The sequence below is a fragment of the Lepisma saccharinum genome, chromosome 3 (assembly GCF_977018435.1).
Source record: "Lepisma saccharinum chromosome 3, izLepSacc3.1, whole genome shotgun sequence".
Classification (NCBI taxonomy): Eukaryota; Metazoa; Arthropoda; class Insecta; order Zygentoma; family Lepismatidae; genus Lepisma; species Lepisma saccharinum.
In genome coordinates, this window is record NC_139231.1 from 83,292,931 (window position 1) to 83,311,127 (window position 18,197).

Consider the following 18,197-nt stretch of genomic DNA (forward strand, 5'->3'; position numbering starts at 1 on the left):
TTACCTCTGCAGAACAAGAGGGGATGGGATGAGGTATGAAGGCAAAAGTTAATGAATTCTGTTTATTATTATTATTATAAAAGTGTCAACTTTATTCTAATTGTTTGTGGCAAAAAAATTAACTGTTTTGTTTATAGGGTTGTTCAGGGTGGCTACTCTAGGACCATGATAAAATTCAAGTATAATTCCCGGTTTTCAAGGCGAATTTTAAAAAAAATTCAAGGCCACAAGCAGATGTTTTCTCTATTTCAACCTTGCGTATTACCGCCTCTCAACACCTATACACATGCACCAGAGGCGCAACCACGAACTTTTGACTGAGGGGGTTGGGCAAGTACCAGGATAAATGTACCAATAATAATAATGATAATAATGACATTATTATGACTATTATTATTATTAGTAGTAGTGGTGGTAGTGTCAAAGACGTTATCATCCTTGTAAATTCACAAAAAGGGGGTAGAAGTCAGTGTTAACGCATTTGTGTTGGAACAATATCACATTAATTAATAATGGAAAACAAACACACAAACTGTATTTTTGAATGAGAGAAAGAAAGAAAGGGGAAAGAGAAGGAAGAAGAGAGAAGGCTTTCTGCTTCTTTCTGTCTTTTCTTCCTTTTCCTCCTTTTTCTCTCTCTGTCTCTTTCTTTCCTTTTCACTTCTCTATTTTTCTTTTTCCTCTTTCTTTCTCCCTGGGCGAAACGGGCCTCTCTCTCTCTCTCTCTCTCTCTTTCTCTCCTCTCTCTTTCTCTCCTCTCTCTCTCTTTCTCTCCTCTCTCTCTCTCTCTCTCTCTCTCTCTCTCTCCATTCCATTAAGATAAGTCTTATTTCTCTCTCTGGTAATTTACAGTGCATTACAGAAAACAATGATATTGCAAGTGAAGCGAACAAGAACATTTCTAATCCATTTCTTTGCAAAATTTAATAGGGTGCAAATAATTTCACGAGGTGCCATGGCATTCTCCGTTTTACAACTTTTATCATTTAGAATGTTCGGCGGCTGGCCGACTCCTGCCACTCTGTAGCTACAGCTCTGAACTTGGCGAGACTGAGAAAAGCAGGCACTGCAAGCGAAAAAAATTTATGAAATGTATTTTTGTTTGCATAAAATTTGAAAACGAGGGAGATAATTGCCCCTCTGTGCCCTCTGCAGGTGCCCTTGGCCATCAATCTTTGCCCCCTTACCCTCCTTAGAATTGATCTCCATTCAAGGTTGGGGGGGATGGCAATGCCCCTCTGGCCCACTGTGGTTGTGCCACTGATATGCACACACAAATATAGTAAGAATATGAAGTGTCTGTGTGATTCCAATGTACCCAAAAATTCTAATTTAATTTAATTACACGGTATATTTAAAACATTTAATTTGAGGTCCTTAGTTTACATTTACCATTTCACATATACTCAGACTGGAAATACATCTACAAACACAAGTCACACAAATGTTATGGTATATATTCTGACCTGCAAAAAATTGTTAATTGAGTAAGAATTTCAAACTCAAATCTACCTAATCATCTTCAAGAAACTTGTCTTGCAATAATCTTCCATCTGTCATATTGCTCTACAAAGGCTAGTAACAAAGTAAACATATAATTCTGAGAGAATTCTGTTTTTTTCGCACAACACTATTTTCCTTCCTCAATAAAAATAAAAGCTCAACTGTGAATATCTCCCATCAGGGCATTTATCAATATGTAGAAACGAAGAAAAATTCAAGCAGAATTCACGCATAATTCCCGGAGCCAATAATTCACGCAGAATTCCCAGAATCAAAGAAATTCCCGGTGAGTAGCCACCCTGTTGTTTGATGTAATGGCAGGCTTCCCATTGCCGTGGAAATTCTGGAACAGATGGAAAAGTCAATGAAATAAATCAATGAGTAAAAAAAGTCATGGAAAAGTATGGGAATTTTGAAAATATGCCCAAAAACCTGGGAAAGTCAAGGAAAAATCATGTATTTTTTGTACTTGCCAGGATTTGGTATTTAAAATAAATTCCACCTTTCCCTTGAGCCAGCTTCTTGATGGAAGGTATTGGACAATGTTGAATAAACTTGATTCCCTTGAATAGCAAGTGTGCAATTTAACACCTAAAAACTTAGTTATTAGCAGTGGCGGCTCATGCTACTTATTGTTAGGATGGTTGCAATCATATTAAAAAAAAAAAAAAAAAACTTAACTATTTGAAGATGAACTCCATGCGGCAGTCTTTCATTGAATTATTCATTTTTACTTATATGAATTACCATTCAGAACACCAGATTATATAACTTACTGGCAGAAAAGAAATAACTCTTAGAATTGATTCAAAAACTATCACGCACTTACTGACGAGCGAAACGGATGCATTACATGGCCGACCACTGTTTCTCTCAGTAATCACGTTTATGCGCGGTGTCCGCCGTCATAGTGTGAGAGCTTTTGATTTCTACCATTTGGCAGTGCCACCGTACATTGGCTGCGTTGAATTCAGTCCACTTTTTAGCATTGACAAGGGCCTAGCAGGGAGGGAAATGGAAGCAGTGCTTACGTTAGAGTTAACATGGAGATGTACATGGAGAGTCCCCGAGGGGGAAGTAGCTTCATGTACCAGTTTGACTCTCATCGCGTGCCAAGTGAAGTTGAAAGTTCCACACAGCTCAACGGGATGCAGTAAGATAGTGGAAGTATAAATATTAATTTTTCACCCTAGAGAGAAGGGAGTTAAAAAGAGAGAGACAGAGAAATCCCCCCATAAAGAAGAAAAAGAAAGAGAGAATATATATAGAGAGAAAATATAGAGAGAGAGAGAATAGAGAGAGAGAGAGAGAGAGGCTCTCTCTCTCTCTTTCTTCATCACCTTTCTTCTCTTCCTTTCTCTCTTTTTCTTTCCTTTCTCTCTCTCTCTCTCTCTCTCTCTCTCTCTCTCTTTCTCTCTCTCTCTCTTAGTCCCTGAGGGGAAGCAGCTTCATGTACCAGTTTGACTCTCATCGCGTGCCAAGTGAAGTTGAAAGCTCCACACAGCGCAATGGGACGCAGTAAGATAGCAGAAGTATAAATATTTACTTTTTGCACTAATGGCAACAAAATATAATTTGTTTGGGGGGCTGCAGTCCTGCAGCACCCTTCATCGGCCGCCACTGTTTATTAGCATGTTTAGGCACTGCAGGATAGTCTGGAGATTTATTTTAAAATTGCCTTGAAAAACCTGAATGGTTAAATGTGGCAATATATCGTACAGTTGTTGGGAAAAAAAGATAATGAAAATAGATTTCCCTTTGAATTCAATGCCTTTTATTGAAAGTCATGTTTTTTTCAGATGTTTCAAATTTATAATAATAGACGTCATGACTACTATTGGTTAATTGAATACCAATTAAATAATACTCACCACATCGGTCCTTTTTCTCTTGAGTTTACAGTCCTATCTTTTAGGCAAACTCACTGTCTTTTTAAAGTTTAAAGAATAAACATTATGCAAGAAATATTCGTTACTAGATGGATTTTCCAATGTAACTGCCAACAATTATTTGTTATTTTCCAGATTCCTTCCGATGCAGTGTTACGCAAGCTACACAGATACAATCCCTGAATGTTGGTGCGTTGATGAAGCTGGAAACCAACTGCCATTCACCTCAACATTTATGAAAGGAACTAAAACATGTCGTAAGTTGATTTAGGTGCATCTTTTTATAGAAAGTGATAATAGCCTCATAAAGCAATGAGAAAAGCCCACAGAACCGTAAAAAGAAAATTCTGGAAAGTTAAATGTATCATGTGGGAAAATGTACAAACATTTTTATTTTCTCTGATTATAAATTTCTGAACAACAAACTATGTGATGCTCAAAATGTACATGATCTTTTTCAAATACCTCTCATGTGCCAGACAGACTAAAGTGTAGGATATTCATTGGAAGAAGAGAACACCTTGTGAATTCATCCTCATCCTTGTAATTAGCCAAAAGTGTTTTAAAGGTGAGGAAAAGATATTTGAAGCCCATCACCCCTCTTTTATTTCCCTGTCTCATTCTTGTTACATTTCTCACTCCATCTTTTGATGTAATTGACACTTTTCCCTTTCGTGCAATGAATTTCTTCCATCTCTCTCTGAGAATTCACCTCTCCTTATGAAGCTTTTGCTTTTGTTTCAGCCCACGTCGCAATTGATGCTGTTGAGATCCAGTTGGGCTTCGCAGGACACATGGACAACGAGCTAAGCACAGTAGCTAAGGACAAGTTGAAGGAAGTTTTGCACGACATGCAAGCTAATGTGGCCAAGGATCAAGTGACTGCCGATGTTCAACCAGATATCACATATATACATTTCACTTTGGTCGGAGAGAATAAAGTTGATGTGGCATACTATTTGGAAGAAATGGTGAGTACATATTAGAAAGTCTTTATTAATGGGTTTATGCAGTATGAGGTTAATGAGGGCTGACTACTAAAAAAAAGTATACATAACCCCTCTTTTCAAAAACCCTGCGTGCACCAGGATATGAAAAATTTCCAAAGGGGGAATTATCAGTAACCTCTCTTGAAACATCAGTATATTATGTAAACTGTATAGTTTCCCTCCCAGGTACCCCAAATTAACAACCAGAGGGAAAATTCCAATTCATTCCCCCTTAGAATTCCTCCATGAGTTTATGATAAAAAATATTTTTTTCCTAATTGTATGCACTGCCAGTATAAAATTATAACGTTTAGCTTCTTTGTTTTGTAATAATTATGAAAGTCTCTTTCATAATGGACCAGATGCCTCCTCCATGGCTGAACACATGGTCTTGCCAGCCTTGGCATGTCCCTACATAAATTTCATCATACTTCATTCATCCTCATCTTCAATATGAGCTTGCAAGGATAAAAATAGCAAAGTACCAAATTAAGGGGGCCAGATAGCAATTCATCCAGCAGGTTGAGAGTTCATATTTATTTTTTTATGCAGTTCCCTAAAATTATTAGAAGCATGCCAGCAAGAAAACTGCAACGAGATATGATGGAATGCAAATTCACATTTTGTATATTATTCTTGTAATTTTTTTTTTATTTTCTTTTATAGATTGACCCAACTATAAAATATGAACTGATGAATAAAGAAAGTAAGCTGGAGTAGAGAGGTACTTCTTTGATGAATTTTTTTTCCACAAGTTGCAAAGTTCACAACCAAGCACCAGCAATTTCACTCTCTTCAAATACAGCATATATAAATATTTACCATCATATCTACAAATCACAATGGTTAAAGTCACTACCCATAATATAATCCATCTCTCAAACTAACTCTAACCAAAGAAGATTGGTTTCACTCTGTTCAAACTGAGGGACTACTGAGTCCTGTTTGATGCATGCAGGAAATACACAAGCACTCGTTGAATGCGCAACAACAATGGTATAATGTTAACCATCTAATACTACTAATACTAACACAGTTTATCTGAACAATATGCATATTACCGATGATAACTAGGATTTATGACTATATTTTTACTGTGGTTGTGTTATCTATGTATGTTATATGTCAGGGGTTTATCCAGAAATTTCCATCTAGAGAGGGCAGGTGTAAATTTACAACCACAATTATCATAAATTGAGCTTTTGTGAAAAAATTTTGGGGGTATGAGGATGAACTACTGCTGTGTGTTATGTTGTCAATTTTGCATGATATGTGAAATCTAACCTAATTAAAAGGGCCAGTCCTTTGTAGGAGTGTACCCTTGGACAAATTAAGTGCACAGAACTCTCAACCAAAATATTCAGAAATCCTAGTTTCTCAGTATTAACACTGGTGTCATAAATAGAAACAATATAAGAACTAGTATGATATTTAATGAACAATTGATTTACGTTCCATATTATGGTCTTGGTCAGCCATCAATAACAATTAGATAATTGTCAACACATTATTCATTGAAATAATTAAAATGAAACAATGGTCCTTGAATTATATTTGTGCATGAAGCACATAATTGTTTGGACAGATTGACCACTCTGATAGTGTAGTGGAAGAAAAGATAACCATTTTGTCCTTCTCAATCAACTCATGAGCTGAAGTAGCAGAAATAAATAGTAATAAGTTTTTAGCAGCAACAACCAGTAATTTTCTATATAATTTTCGGATGGTTTAGAAATATGTGTAAAAAAATGATGTTTTACCTAATTGACATTACTCTTCCTCACTAATCACCTTCCAGTTGCTCATGATATACAACACATGTAGACCTTTTATTTAACCTTTTAACTCCTTTTATACCTATGTAATCATGAACAACTCCAGTTTTAATTCACTTTTGAGAGATAAATGACCTGATTGTTTCTTTCCGATTGATTTGAAAAGCATTGCATTTTTGAATTTGAATTAAATTTTTTTGGTGCATCAGCACTTAGGCTATTTTGAACCCAACACACTATGCAGGTCCCAGCCCCTTATCATATCAAAAATATAAGCATGTCTGAAAACTAAAATATCCTTACGTGGGTTAAGAGATGATGCTGTAAAGGAGCACTCGGAACAAACAAAGACAAAACACAGGAAAACACACAGTCCTATGAAGATTATACTGGTCGTAGGTCCAGGCACCAGAGCCTCGTGAGCCTGCAAAATGCAGTCCAGGTTGTACTACGAGGAAGTGAGGTTGACAATTGGGTGTACTACATGGAAGGTTCACCCCTGCATTTATTTGTGTGTGTGTGTGTGTGAGAGAGAGAGAGAGAGAGAGAGAGAGAGGAGAGAGAGAGAGTAATTATACAATGTTGTTTGGAAGTGAGATGTGCAATGTTTCTTTGAAATTTCTTTTCAAACAAAACAAAATTAAAGAGCTTGTAAAGCATTTCTGGAGAAAAGTGAAAAGCATCACATGTATTTTATAGGTGATATATTCTTTTCATTTCAGTTTTGTAGCCAATTTAGCTCCACTTTTTCTGCAGTTCACCCAATTACTGTAATGCACCTCATTGTATTCTTATATTTACATTTTTTTATTTTCCTTCCTTACAGGTTAAGTCAAAACACCTTGCCTTAAACTTGGAAGATTCTAGACTTGTAGCTGATATAACCAAATCCAGATTCAGCCACTTGACAGTTTACGATAACGCTCCTGAATTGGAAGAAAGTTCAACAATGCTGCATCGAGAAATCGTATCGGAAGCCATCAATGTGGAGACGCCATACCAGACTGCAATCATTGTCGTATCAGTGGTGTCTGTTTTCATCATCTGCATCTTAACAGTCATTGTCATCATGTACAAGAAGAGAGGTGCTTCGGTGCTTGAGAAAGAAACTGCCGTCGCTCCATCTTATATCTCCCCCATATATGACCCTGTAGAGAAGAAATCATCAAAGATTGATAATTCCCCAAAAAGTTTTCCACGTGTTGGTATTTCGACAGTGGAGCATGAATACGAAACAGTGAGATATGCACCTCCTATAGGACCAAACACGACAATACATGAAGAGAAAGAAGAGAAATAAGCATGTCCATAATATGCGTGCAGCTGAAAAATAGAGACTAAACTTGCTCAAAATCTGATGTTTCGTATATTTTCTCACCACATTCTTTTTATATATTTTCCAACTGTGTGCATGTACATCACTTTGTAAACTTTCTAGAATTCGACATCAGCATTTTTGTATAAAGAAACCCTGTACTGTAAATAAGAAGAAAATGGTTAGGTTTTTGTAATATAATTTTAAATAAAAATAAATCATTTTGTATGAAAAGTACTTTCATTAAGACAGTTTTGAAGTGAAAGATGTAAACATTTATCGAAGAGGTTTTCTCGAGCAATCAGCCAGGTGATTTCCGGATAGGCTTCCGAGCTTTCGAGAGCTAACGTCACTTTCATCTTCAGGGATTGAAGTGCAGAGATAAGCCAGGGTGAAGTTATAAGTATTTGGTGTGGGAGGTATCCGGTGTAGATGGCAGGTTAATCAGGTGGCATTTTTCCGACGTTCGCGCTCCCACTCAACTATCGCTAACCAGGCTGGGTCCAGTTCGAGTCCTGTGTCTCTGTTGAGGTTTTCCTTTTCCCCGTGAATGGCTATTGCTTCTTTGATGATGATTTATTGATGATCTTGGTGGTTGTGTAGTCAATTCTATTTATGTTGAAACCTCATAATATCTTAGTAATATTAGTTTTTTTGATTGACACACTGCTCAGAGCCGTCTGGAACCTATTCAAAGCAACGGATTACAGTGAAACTAGGTATAGAGGCTATGCAGACCATGAGCAAGAGATGTCCACTATTCCACGGACCATACTGTTCCTTGATTAATCCTTCCAATTATTTTAGTGAGCAACACGCAAATGTGACAACTACAACGATTTTAAAATATAAATGTACTTTAATATTACTAAATATTTTTTAGATTACTTAATTTTACAGTATATTTCATTAGAGGCATTACCTTATGTATTTATATGATATACAAAGAGTACTAAGTAGTGAAATCAAAATGACACATCATATAATTGGACTCTACTAGAAAGAAATAAGAGTGGATTCCAGTCTTGAAAGGCATGTAATAGAGTGATGATGAGACTGTGTGTCACTCAGTGCCAATCAGAAGGACTTGACCCCCAAAATGTAGTTGCCACACAGGCATGGAGTTTAATTTTAATATTAGTGAACCTCGATATTATTAATCATAATTTCAATGATGCAAAATAATCTAACACAGTTATTTTTAGTGTTTCAATTATGTCATTTCATTTTGATATACCACTGATCTTGAATATACCATTGGACTATTTCATGAAATAAGACCTGTCTTTTTAATAGATCATTAGTGCTCAAAGTTGGGGAAGGCAGAGGTGTGCTATCCCCCAGTTAATCCACATCTGCTTTGTAAATATTTTCTTTTTTTAGCTTCGCTTAGCTTATAAGTGACACTATCTGTTTCTGTTGAATTTTTGGAATTATACAACATGTCAGGAGCAGAGAGAACATTATGGGGCCCCTAAACCTTGGGGTAGCAACCACTATCCCACTGACTACAATGATTATTTAAACCAGACAGCAAAGCCTGATAACAATGCAGACAGAAGATAAATACTCAAATTATGCACTCATCATAAGTAGGCACTGGTTGTTATGTTTTAATCGATTTTATTACATATCTCTAAGACTTTTTCCTTTCAAAATATCACTAAGATAACCTTGCAGGTCATTATGAACTATAATCTGCAAGAAATAATTGTTTCCTCATTCTGAAAAAACTTTAATGCAATATCAAATATCTTTCTGTCCAGCGGTGGCGATACTGTCTTTTGCAGAACACAGTCAGATACACCATGTATCTGTCTTCTTAATTTTTCCCTATAGTTCCAGTACGTAACGTTTTAAAACATCAAAAAGTGTAACTAGAATGACACTGTTAGGCTTGATTCACATCTACGCTCAGGTCACGGTCTGACTAAGGTATGACCATCGTCCATCCAGTGTTGAATGTTACACCGATTTTTCTGGTGCAAAGCTGCTGTCGATTGCTTTTTTCAACAATGGATTTGGCTGTTGTAGCATTGGCGTTAGAAGTAAAAGACCAAAAAGAAATAGAGTTACGAAAACGGAAACTGCTTTTAGGTCCATCCAACTAGAGCAAGCTGCAAAACAGGAAGGCAAGTTTTGTACCCTGTACACTCACCTAGTGGACGATGACAGAAAGTTTTCAACAATTTTTGAATGTGACTTGTAACCTTTGAAAGTATACAAAAGAAATGAGAAAAACACAAAATTCCTTACTGTCATTTCTCCTAGGGAAAGCTAGTACTATGTCTAAGGTAAGAAAAATCAATTAGGCTATATAAAGCTTGTTTATTACTATCCTTGAAACATACAAACTAATAAAATGAAAATAACTATATAGTTTACAGATAACTTGAAATTCTTCAAGTTATCAAAGGAACTACTTTTGCTTTCCAAAATTATCACAAATGCACAGTGGTGACAAGCATTTGTTTGAAAAGAAAAAGGAACCAATTTCGATTAATGAATGATTCTTTTCATTAGTGTGTATTCAGTTTCGCAGAGGAAATTTTGTGTAGTGAAGAACATCCCATTCTCTTAGGGTCTTACCTCACAATGCAGGCCTGTTACCAGAATTTTATTTCGGGGGGTGGGGGGTGGGTCATCCATAATCAGCACGGGCTTCACCAGAAATATTTGTAGAGGGGTCAGGCCATAGATAAAACTTGATTAGTACAAAAAATAATGACAATAATAATTATAGTTATTTTACTATTATTAAGTTATTAAAAATATACCTATTTCAATCAAAATTTATTGTTATTATTACATAAATGGAGAGACTTTGCTAGTCAATCCACTAAATCAGTGAATATCTAACACAATTGTTGTCCATTATTTTTCTTATATTTTGTACAGTTAGTGTACTGAAAATCATAGTTATTAACTTTTACACAATCATTCAAAAAAAAGGCTTTAACTGTTAGTGGTAAATTTTACTCATAAAGTTTATATCCTGTGATCTCTCACAAAGAAAACTATAAGTTTTGGAAGCTGTGGATCCATTTATTCTTTGGATTAAATTTTAGAATATAAAAATATTACCTGGTTCCTCTATTATACACTAATCTTTTTTCAAAGTAATGCAGTTTTTACTGTGATTAGAACTTTATTTCTGTTATTAATGAAAAATATAATTTAAATTCGATATTTGTAGGATTTGGGGGGGGGGCTTCAGCCCCCTTGGCCCTTTTCCTGGCTACGTGCCTGCCACCATGGGATTTGTGAAGAATGCAACTAAAGAGGCGTCAGTAACAAATGTGTATAATTCACAAACAGATCAGTATATCTGGAATGCATATCAACTTACACAAAGCAATGAGTATACATTTGCCCTGGACGGCATTATGGATTTTCATAGGACACAAGAAAAAGGTAACAGATGACTCACAATAGATCATATATAAATATCAAATCTGGTGCATAGCAATGACAGTTCAAGTGTGGCACATGGCATTAATCAGTGTTTGACACTCTCTACCCTTTGGTAGAAGAGAATCAGGTTACATGGAGTTTGCCCATATCAGTCAGGCGGCCGTCTGGTTCTCTGGGATCTTCTCATCAGCTGATAATTGTTCATCATGTTCAGAGGCTCAGGTTCCACTTGACCTTAAGCAGCAGGTACAGGAACAAAGTCATCATCTCTAATAAGAACAGGATTGTTGCCATACGAGCAACTCTGTTGTCGAACGAATGTGTTTCTTCTAGTATAGTATAGTGGCAGTGGTGGCGATTAGGGGGTGGGGGTGGGAGGGCAGTTGCTCTCTGCCGCACGTTTTGCCACTTTTGCCCCCACACCAGTGGCGTTCATTCTGGGTAGGCTAGGTAAGCTCCATCTACCCATGTAAAATAACAATGAGTGTATGTAAAATTGTAACACGTGCGAATGATGGAAATAAGGCATTTCCATCCTTGTCGCTTCATGTTATGACAGCTCGCAAGCCTTGGAAGTGCAGCCTGTATCAGACCCAGGACCCTACAGTGAGTATAGGTTCATTGAATGCAGAGCCTACTGGCGCTGTAGTGAGCATACAAACATGCTTTACGTAGTTGCATTGGCCAGTTGGCACATGCGTTGTGGACTCTCTGTGCTTCTCCATTGAATGCATTGTAGACAGCGGTAGGCACAACATACTAGCTGTAGTGTGGCGGGATACCACACTCTTATTTTGTGAATTTCTCTCTCTGTGTATTTACAATGAAATATATTGTATTGCAATGGCATAAAGTACGTTTGTAATTGATGATGTGTTGAATAAACCGTTTAGATGTCGCACTTTTAGTGAGAAACGTCATATTATAAATATAGGGAGACCTGTCCCTTCCAAATTTGAAATTTTTACATAAAGTAAATGGAAGGGAATACTTTTGCTATTTTTATGTTCATCATAACAATATGAAATTACTGATTGGTTAATTGGTAGCTGGAAACTCTGTAAATTATTTTGCTGGCCTTGCTTGTTGTTTTCTAATGAACGGAGTGTTTAGAGTAATGAAGGTGACAACTTGAATAATCTCACCAACCAATGCTATCTATCACCATGAACGTCCAGAAGGGGGACAAGGGCAGGTCACCCCCCCCCCCCTGGCAAATGAATGTCTATCTAAAAAGTCTATTTCACAGTAATTTATATTAATTATTATAAGAAGGTTGAAGAAACATAATTTCAGACTGAAACTGTTTTTTTGAGGAGGCATCACTATTATGGGGAAAAATATGCCTCCTTTGCCCCCCTGGAAAAATACCTTGCTTGCACCTCCCTGGAAAAAATCCTACGGACGTCCATCACAAAACACGAAATATCTCAGAGTCATTTGTGTTCACTTGTTCAGCTACAGTTCATGCAGTGGCAGTCCCACAACTGATGGGGGGGGGGGGGCAAGGACAGTTTACTTTCCCTTGGTAATAAGATCTAGCATAGTGCAGTGGGGGCAGTTACCCTCCCCCTAATCACTGCCACTGGTTCGGAGCGTACTTTAATGTGGTGGGCACCGCACGTTCCTGCCCCACACTATGCTAAACCTTATCTACCAAGAGAAAGTGAACTGTCTTTGCCCCCCCCCCCTATTTTGGCACCTTGCTCCCTAGTTTTGGAACCCAATCGCCCTTGGTTGTCTTTTAATCTTCGAAATATGGATTAAAACCACGTCATTTTCCACAATTACACTAACCATCTTCCAACCCATCAATTTAACAATTTCGCTAACAGCATATTTGGAACCATGACTGAATTTCTACTTATATGGCAATGGATTGGACAGTTTAGAGTTATGGCGCACTATGAGGCAGAAAGGAACTCAAAATAAAGACCATTCAGCAGCTGCTTTTTTACGAACTTTATAAGATTTGTGTTATTGAAATATGCATACCCCCATCGAATTGGTAACGGAAAGCTTAAATAAGTTTTCTGCCCAGACTACACACATGCACTTGAGTATTTCTCAATCTGCACATGAGTTCCAGGACGAACCAGTGATGGTGCCAGCCTGAAAGATGTGGGGGGGCTACAGATTTCATAGTCAAATTGAGCACTCAAGCTCTCGTTACCAATTCGATGGGGTATGCATATTTGAATAACACAAACCTTATAAAGTTTGTAAAAAGCAGCTGCTGAATGGTCTTTATTTTGAGTTCCTTTCTGCCTCATAGTGTGCTATAACTCTAAACCAGTGGTGTAGCAGTCGCCCCCGCAATGCAGGGGAGGGGCGATGTGCAGGGGGCCTCATTATGTTCTCCTGAAATTTTATATAATCCCAGAAATGCAACATATAGGTCGCTTATTTAAAAAAAATGAATTTAGGAAACAGAAACCTGTTTCCCAGTAACATATCATATGATGATGTCTGCGATAATAAGCAGTAGCGTATTGTCTCAGCCAGAGGGCCCCGGGAAACTTGACATATGGATCTGCTCCAAAGTGCAGAATTATCTTACTTGCTCATAGATGGTAATCGATGAGAAAATTTTCTCATCTCATACCTTTATAGCTACGCAGTTTGTCGTAAACGTAGTGTACTGTAGTATAGTTATGAATCCACTCGAAAGCTTCAGCTAGTCAACCAATCGATTCCTTATTGTTACATAATACCTAACAAACAAACTTGATAATTCATGTCCTTTTTATTTACCAGTAATATTATTTTTACACGTGATATTTAAAATGAAACTTCCCATCAAATATTTTCAAGGGGGCCCCAAGCTTCAATATGAAATTGAAATAAGATCTAAGATAAATTTCCCACATTGTCCACACCTGTCCTAGATGTGAATTTCCTTGTTCGAGTTTTGGGGATAGGAGGGAGGATCAATGTGAAGACAATGCAGTAGGTGGAGGAGGATGCTTATGCAAATTATCCTACGTAGCTGGAAGAATGCTTTGAGTTTTTCTTAGCTGGAGGGATAGCATCAGGCACGTATCCAGGAATTCCTTTCGGGGGGGGCTCAACACCATTTTTTAAGGGGTATATTAAAAACCTCACAATTGCATGTTCAAGACCAGTGGTGGCAATTGGGTTCCAAAACGAAAAGGGGGGGGGGGGGGTGCGGAGGGCGTTGCAAGGAAAGTTTACTTTCTCTTGGTAGACAAGGCTTAACATCAAGAGGCCATAATGTTGAGGCAAGAAAATATAAAATGGGGAGCAACTATCCCTTAAATCGTCGCCACTGTAAGGCTGTTATTTTAATCAGAACGTGAAATCGGAAATTTTTTTATCACTCGACTCCTCTGTTTCCATGCATTAACATTGTGTGCCGGAACCATCTCAGTATGTGTGTTTGTCCATTTCTTCTCATCAGGCATAAAAAACATGTATGGAGTTTTTGAGTGTTTTCACGAAGCTGTTACACATGCACGGGATGAACAATCCACTCGACAACGCGAGATTCAAATTGTGGGCTGTGAACTGGACGCAGACAACTCTCGAATATTTCTCTCTGATTCGAGCCTGAACACCACTAACGTGTCTTGTCTTTCCATGTTTGCAGCTCTTATAAAAGCCAAAACTCACCAAATTGTTCAGATTCAGGCCTTAGCACTCACAAGTGTTCAAAAATGCCTGTCACAGCTTCCGCTGTCTTGTCATATATCGGCACGAAACAAAGGAAGTCTTCTCGAATACAGGTGGATCACGAAACAATTAATGCACAGTGAAAACCCTTCCGTTCCCAACACATCTAATGTTTCGTCTCCCAGTAAGATCAAATGCTTACTCATTTATCTCCAGTGACGTTCCCAAGGGAGGGTTGGTGAGGTAATAACCCCATTTGACCCAGTAAATGAAAAGGAACCTTAAAGACAGGAAAAAAATGGCAAAATCAGGACTGACCCCAAAAATAGTATGCGTAACCCCTCTACCTTCCGAAAATCCTGGGCACGCTTCTCTTTATCTCGGACACATTTTTTAAAATCAACTCACCAAAAGTTTTTATCATTCCGCATTGGAGATTGAAGAAAGATGCGTTCTTCCTGCATGTTTGGATATGATCCTTTAGGGTGCTGTCGTCTGCCTGCCTTCACACCTAACCTTAACAAGGCCCTAATTTTCCATCCTTGTGACTTGGATTTTCAAGACTTAGGAAGGTTTCAGACCAAAGGGACACGCGATACATGTCAATTGGAATGGGCCAATCAACAGCAACGTTTCACACCGTAGCGACACAAAAGGCAGCACAAACCTAATCTTCAGGCGACACGGTGTGAAATCTCCCTTATTAGGTCACTGTCATTGTCACCTCGAAGTAGTAGCTCTTGAGGACCACAGAAGAAAAAAAATCTCCTCTACCGGTGGGAATGCTCCTCAGTTTTCTTCTCTCTCCTATATTTTCTGTGCTTGTTCACTTATACAGGCAACACCTTACGATTTGATATACACAGGACATGTACTATGTAGACATTTTAACGAATAATTGGTTGAAGTCAAGGATGGCTAGGTGGCTCAGTTGGTAGAGCCCTGATTTGGGTCCTGGCAGAGCCTGCAATTTCCTCCTAAAATGTCTACATATGCAACACATTCTTCCTTTCTCTTCTCGACATTCATAAAATTTTAGGCTGTCTCTTTATGGTAGGTAAGTGTTTGAATGTGTTTCGAACCCAGTAGGCTTAAACAAAAGTATTTTTTATAGCATGAAATTCTCGGACTGAATATACGAAATGTAGTTCTGGCAAAACTAAAGCATCACTCAAAACTTTGTTCTTCAGTTGATCTATGCAGCTTATTTCTGTTTTAATAAACCACTCCAATTCCGGTACTGCTGAAATATTCACGAGAGAGAGAGAGAGAGAGAGAGAGAGGCGCACCTTGATCTCTTCGGCCCTCGAACCGAACTAGCACTACACTGAGGCCCCAAAAGTTCTGCTGTCGTCAATGCCTTCATTCTCGAATCACTATATCTTATAAAGCAACCAGAGGACGCTGACTGATCTGATCACCAATCGACTGTATGAATTGTCACACTTACCTCTGAAATCTCATTAACCGATTCTTTGTACAGATCAACCGAAAAATTGAATCCGCATATCTATATCCTCATTATATTCTAGAACGTTCCACAGATAAAACGATTCGTTAATATTGCCAGTAGTTGACTCCTCTCATTCAAGAACGTACCCTCTCCCGCCTTCCAGAGATTAGAAATTACAACAAATCGCCCTACGTGTGGTGCTACCTTTGTTGTGCAGCTTCCAAATGCTGATAAGTCTCTACATAGTGCTCAAGTGCGCTGCGACAACTCCAAAAGCGCAAGAAAAGTGTACGTGCAATATTATCAACAACAGGGTTATAGAACATTCTCCGTCTTGCCTCGATAAATGTCTATGTCCTTAAATCATCGTCACATTATTCAAGAAGCCAAAAACCTAATTTTATCTAGTGTAAAATAAAAAAAAATCCTGGGGGGGGGCTCAAGCCACCTCAACCCCACCTTGGATAGTGCTATTAACAATAACAGGGTTATAGAACATTTGCTGTCGTGTCTCGATAGTTATTTCTCCCAAATTATCATCACATTATTCAAGAAGCCAAAAATCCTAATTTTATCTAGTGTAAACAGAAAAAAATCCTGAAGGGGGCCTCGAGCCTCTTGATTCCCACCTTGGATACGTGCTATTGACAATAATTAGGTTATAGAAAACTCCGTCTTGTCTCGATAATTATTTCTCTCAGATTTATAAATTTATTATCTCCACATTATTCAAGACTCCAAAAATCTAATTTTATCTAGTGTAATTTTAAAAATTTCCTTGGGGGGGGGGGGGGCTCGAGCTACCTCATCCTCACCTTGGATACGTGCTATTAACAATAACAGGGGTATAAAACATGCTCCGTCTTGCCTCGATAATTCTTTCTCTCCTTACATTATTTTCACATTATTCAAGAAGCCAAAAACCTAATTTTATCTAATGTAAACTGAAAAATTTCCTGGGGAAAGGGTGGAACACCCTGTGCCCCATCTTGGATACGTGCTATTATCAATAACAGGGTTACGGAACATTCTCCGTCTTGCCTCGATAATTATTTCTCTCCTTAAATTATTGTCACATTATTTTATTTCACACCACAAGAAACCTCATTTTATCTAGTGTAAACCTAAAACTTTCGGGGGGGGGGCTCGAGCCCCCTAAGCCCCCCCTCTGGATACGTGCCTGGATAGCATCCCCATGCATCCCTTACGTCCTCCCCCTTTCAGTCACACACTTTGAGCACTGATGATCTATTAACATAATGGTTCTTGTTTCATGAAAATTTTTTTAACACATATCAGTGGTCTATCGAAAATAAATGGCATCCTTAAAATTATGAGATCCACTAACATGAAAATTAAACACTGTGCACATGTAGCAACAACCATTTTCTTTTAGGGGGAGGGGGGTCCAGTCCATCCAATCGGCATTTCATTTAGTGGCGCATTTTCAGTGAATAGAGTCCCATCGCAGCTTTATTATCTCTCTCAAGACTGGAGTCAGGCTGCCATTTCTTCGTAGCAGATTGCAATTGACTTATGATGTTAGGTCACCATTGACAATCTAGAGGTCCAGTTCAACCCCCATAACTGAGATGATAAGTTTGCTTGAGTATATAACTCAGTATTCATATTAGAAGCATAAAGTAAGCGGCTCTTTCATTGAATCTTGGTTTGGCGCATCCACTTCAAAGTCCAAAAAAGGAGCGTTTACTCTCTTTTAACCAATTTCCTCAAACAGTACTTTCTTAATATATGTGTATTGCATGTAACCTAATTTTTAAAAAATGGTTAGAAAAAATACAAAGGATCGCGAAGAAAATATTTGGCTGTGTGAAGCTTCCCCCCTCTTCTAAAAATCCTGGCTCTGCCAGTGCGTTGAAGTAAGAGAAAATATTTCTAATATTTTCTTCCAGTTATTTATCAGAGATTCAGACCACCCTGATTTAGTTCCGAGAAACTACTATCCTTAAGTCGATGACAAAAATGGGAAGGCAGAGTATTTGAGGTAAAAGTTAATTCATTTTACAACTGTGGGGGAGGGGGCTATCCAATTATTGTGCTTCTGTCCCACTCTGCCATCATCGGGATATTTTTTTCCACTAAGGGGCTCCCCCAGTAATTTACTTTGCAGGGGCATCCCTGAGAACTGCGCTACTCCACTGCTCTAAACTGTCCCAATCACAGCAGTAGGGAGTGGTGAAAGATTCTAACTTCTCGTGCTTCAGA

The 18,197-nt window shown here is 38.1% G+C and overlaps 1 protein-coding gene across 2 annotated transcripts in view; it reads left to right on the forward strand.

The window, feature by feature from the left end:
- Nucleotides 1–7,679, forward strand: part of LOC145985195 (uncharacterized) — a 149,858-nt gene extending 142,179 nt beyond the window's left edge. For both annotated transcript variants that reach the window (XM_083118922.1, XM_083118923.1), the window contains 3 exons: nt 3,528–3,649; nt 4,137–4,363; nt 6,983–7,679. In XM_083118922.1, the coding sequence (XP_082975048.1) occupies nt 3,528–3,649; nt 4,137–4,363; nt 6,983–7,456 (823 nt within the window). In that variant the 3' untranslated portion in view covers nt 7,457–7,679. The remainder of the gene's footprint in view (nt 1–3,527; nt 3,650–4,136; nt 4,364–6,982) is intronic.
- Nucleotides 7,680–18,197: the final 10,518 nt, after the last annotated feature.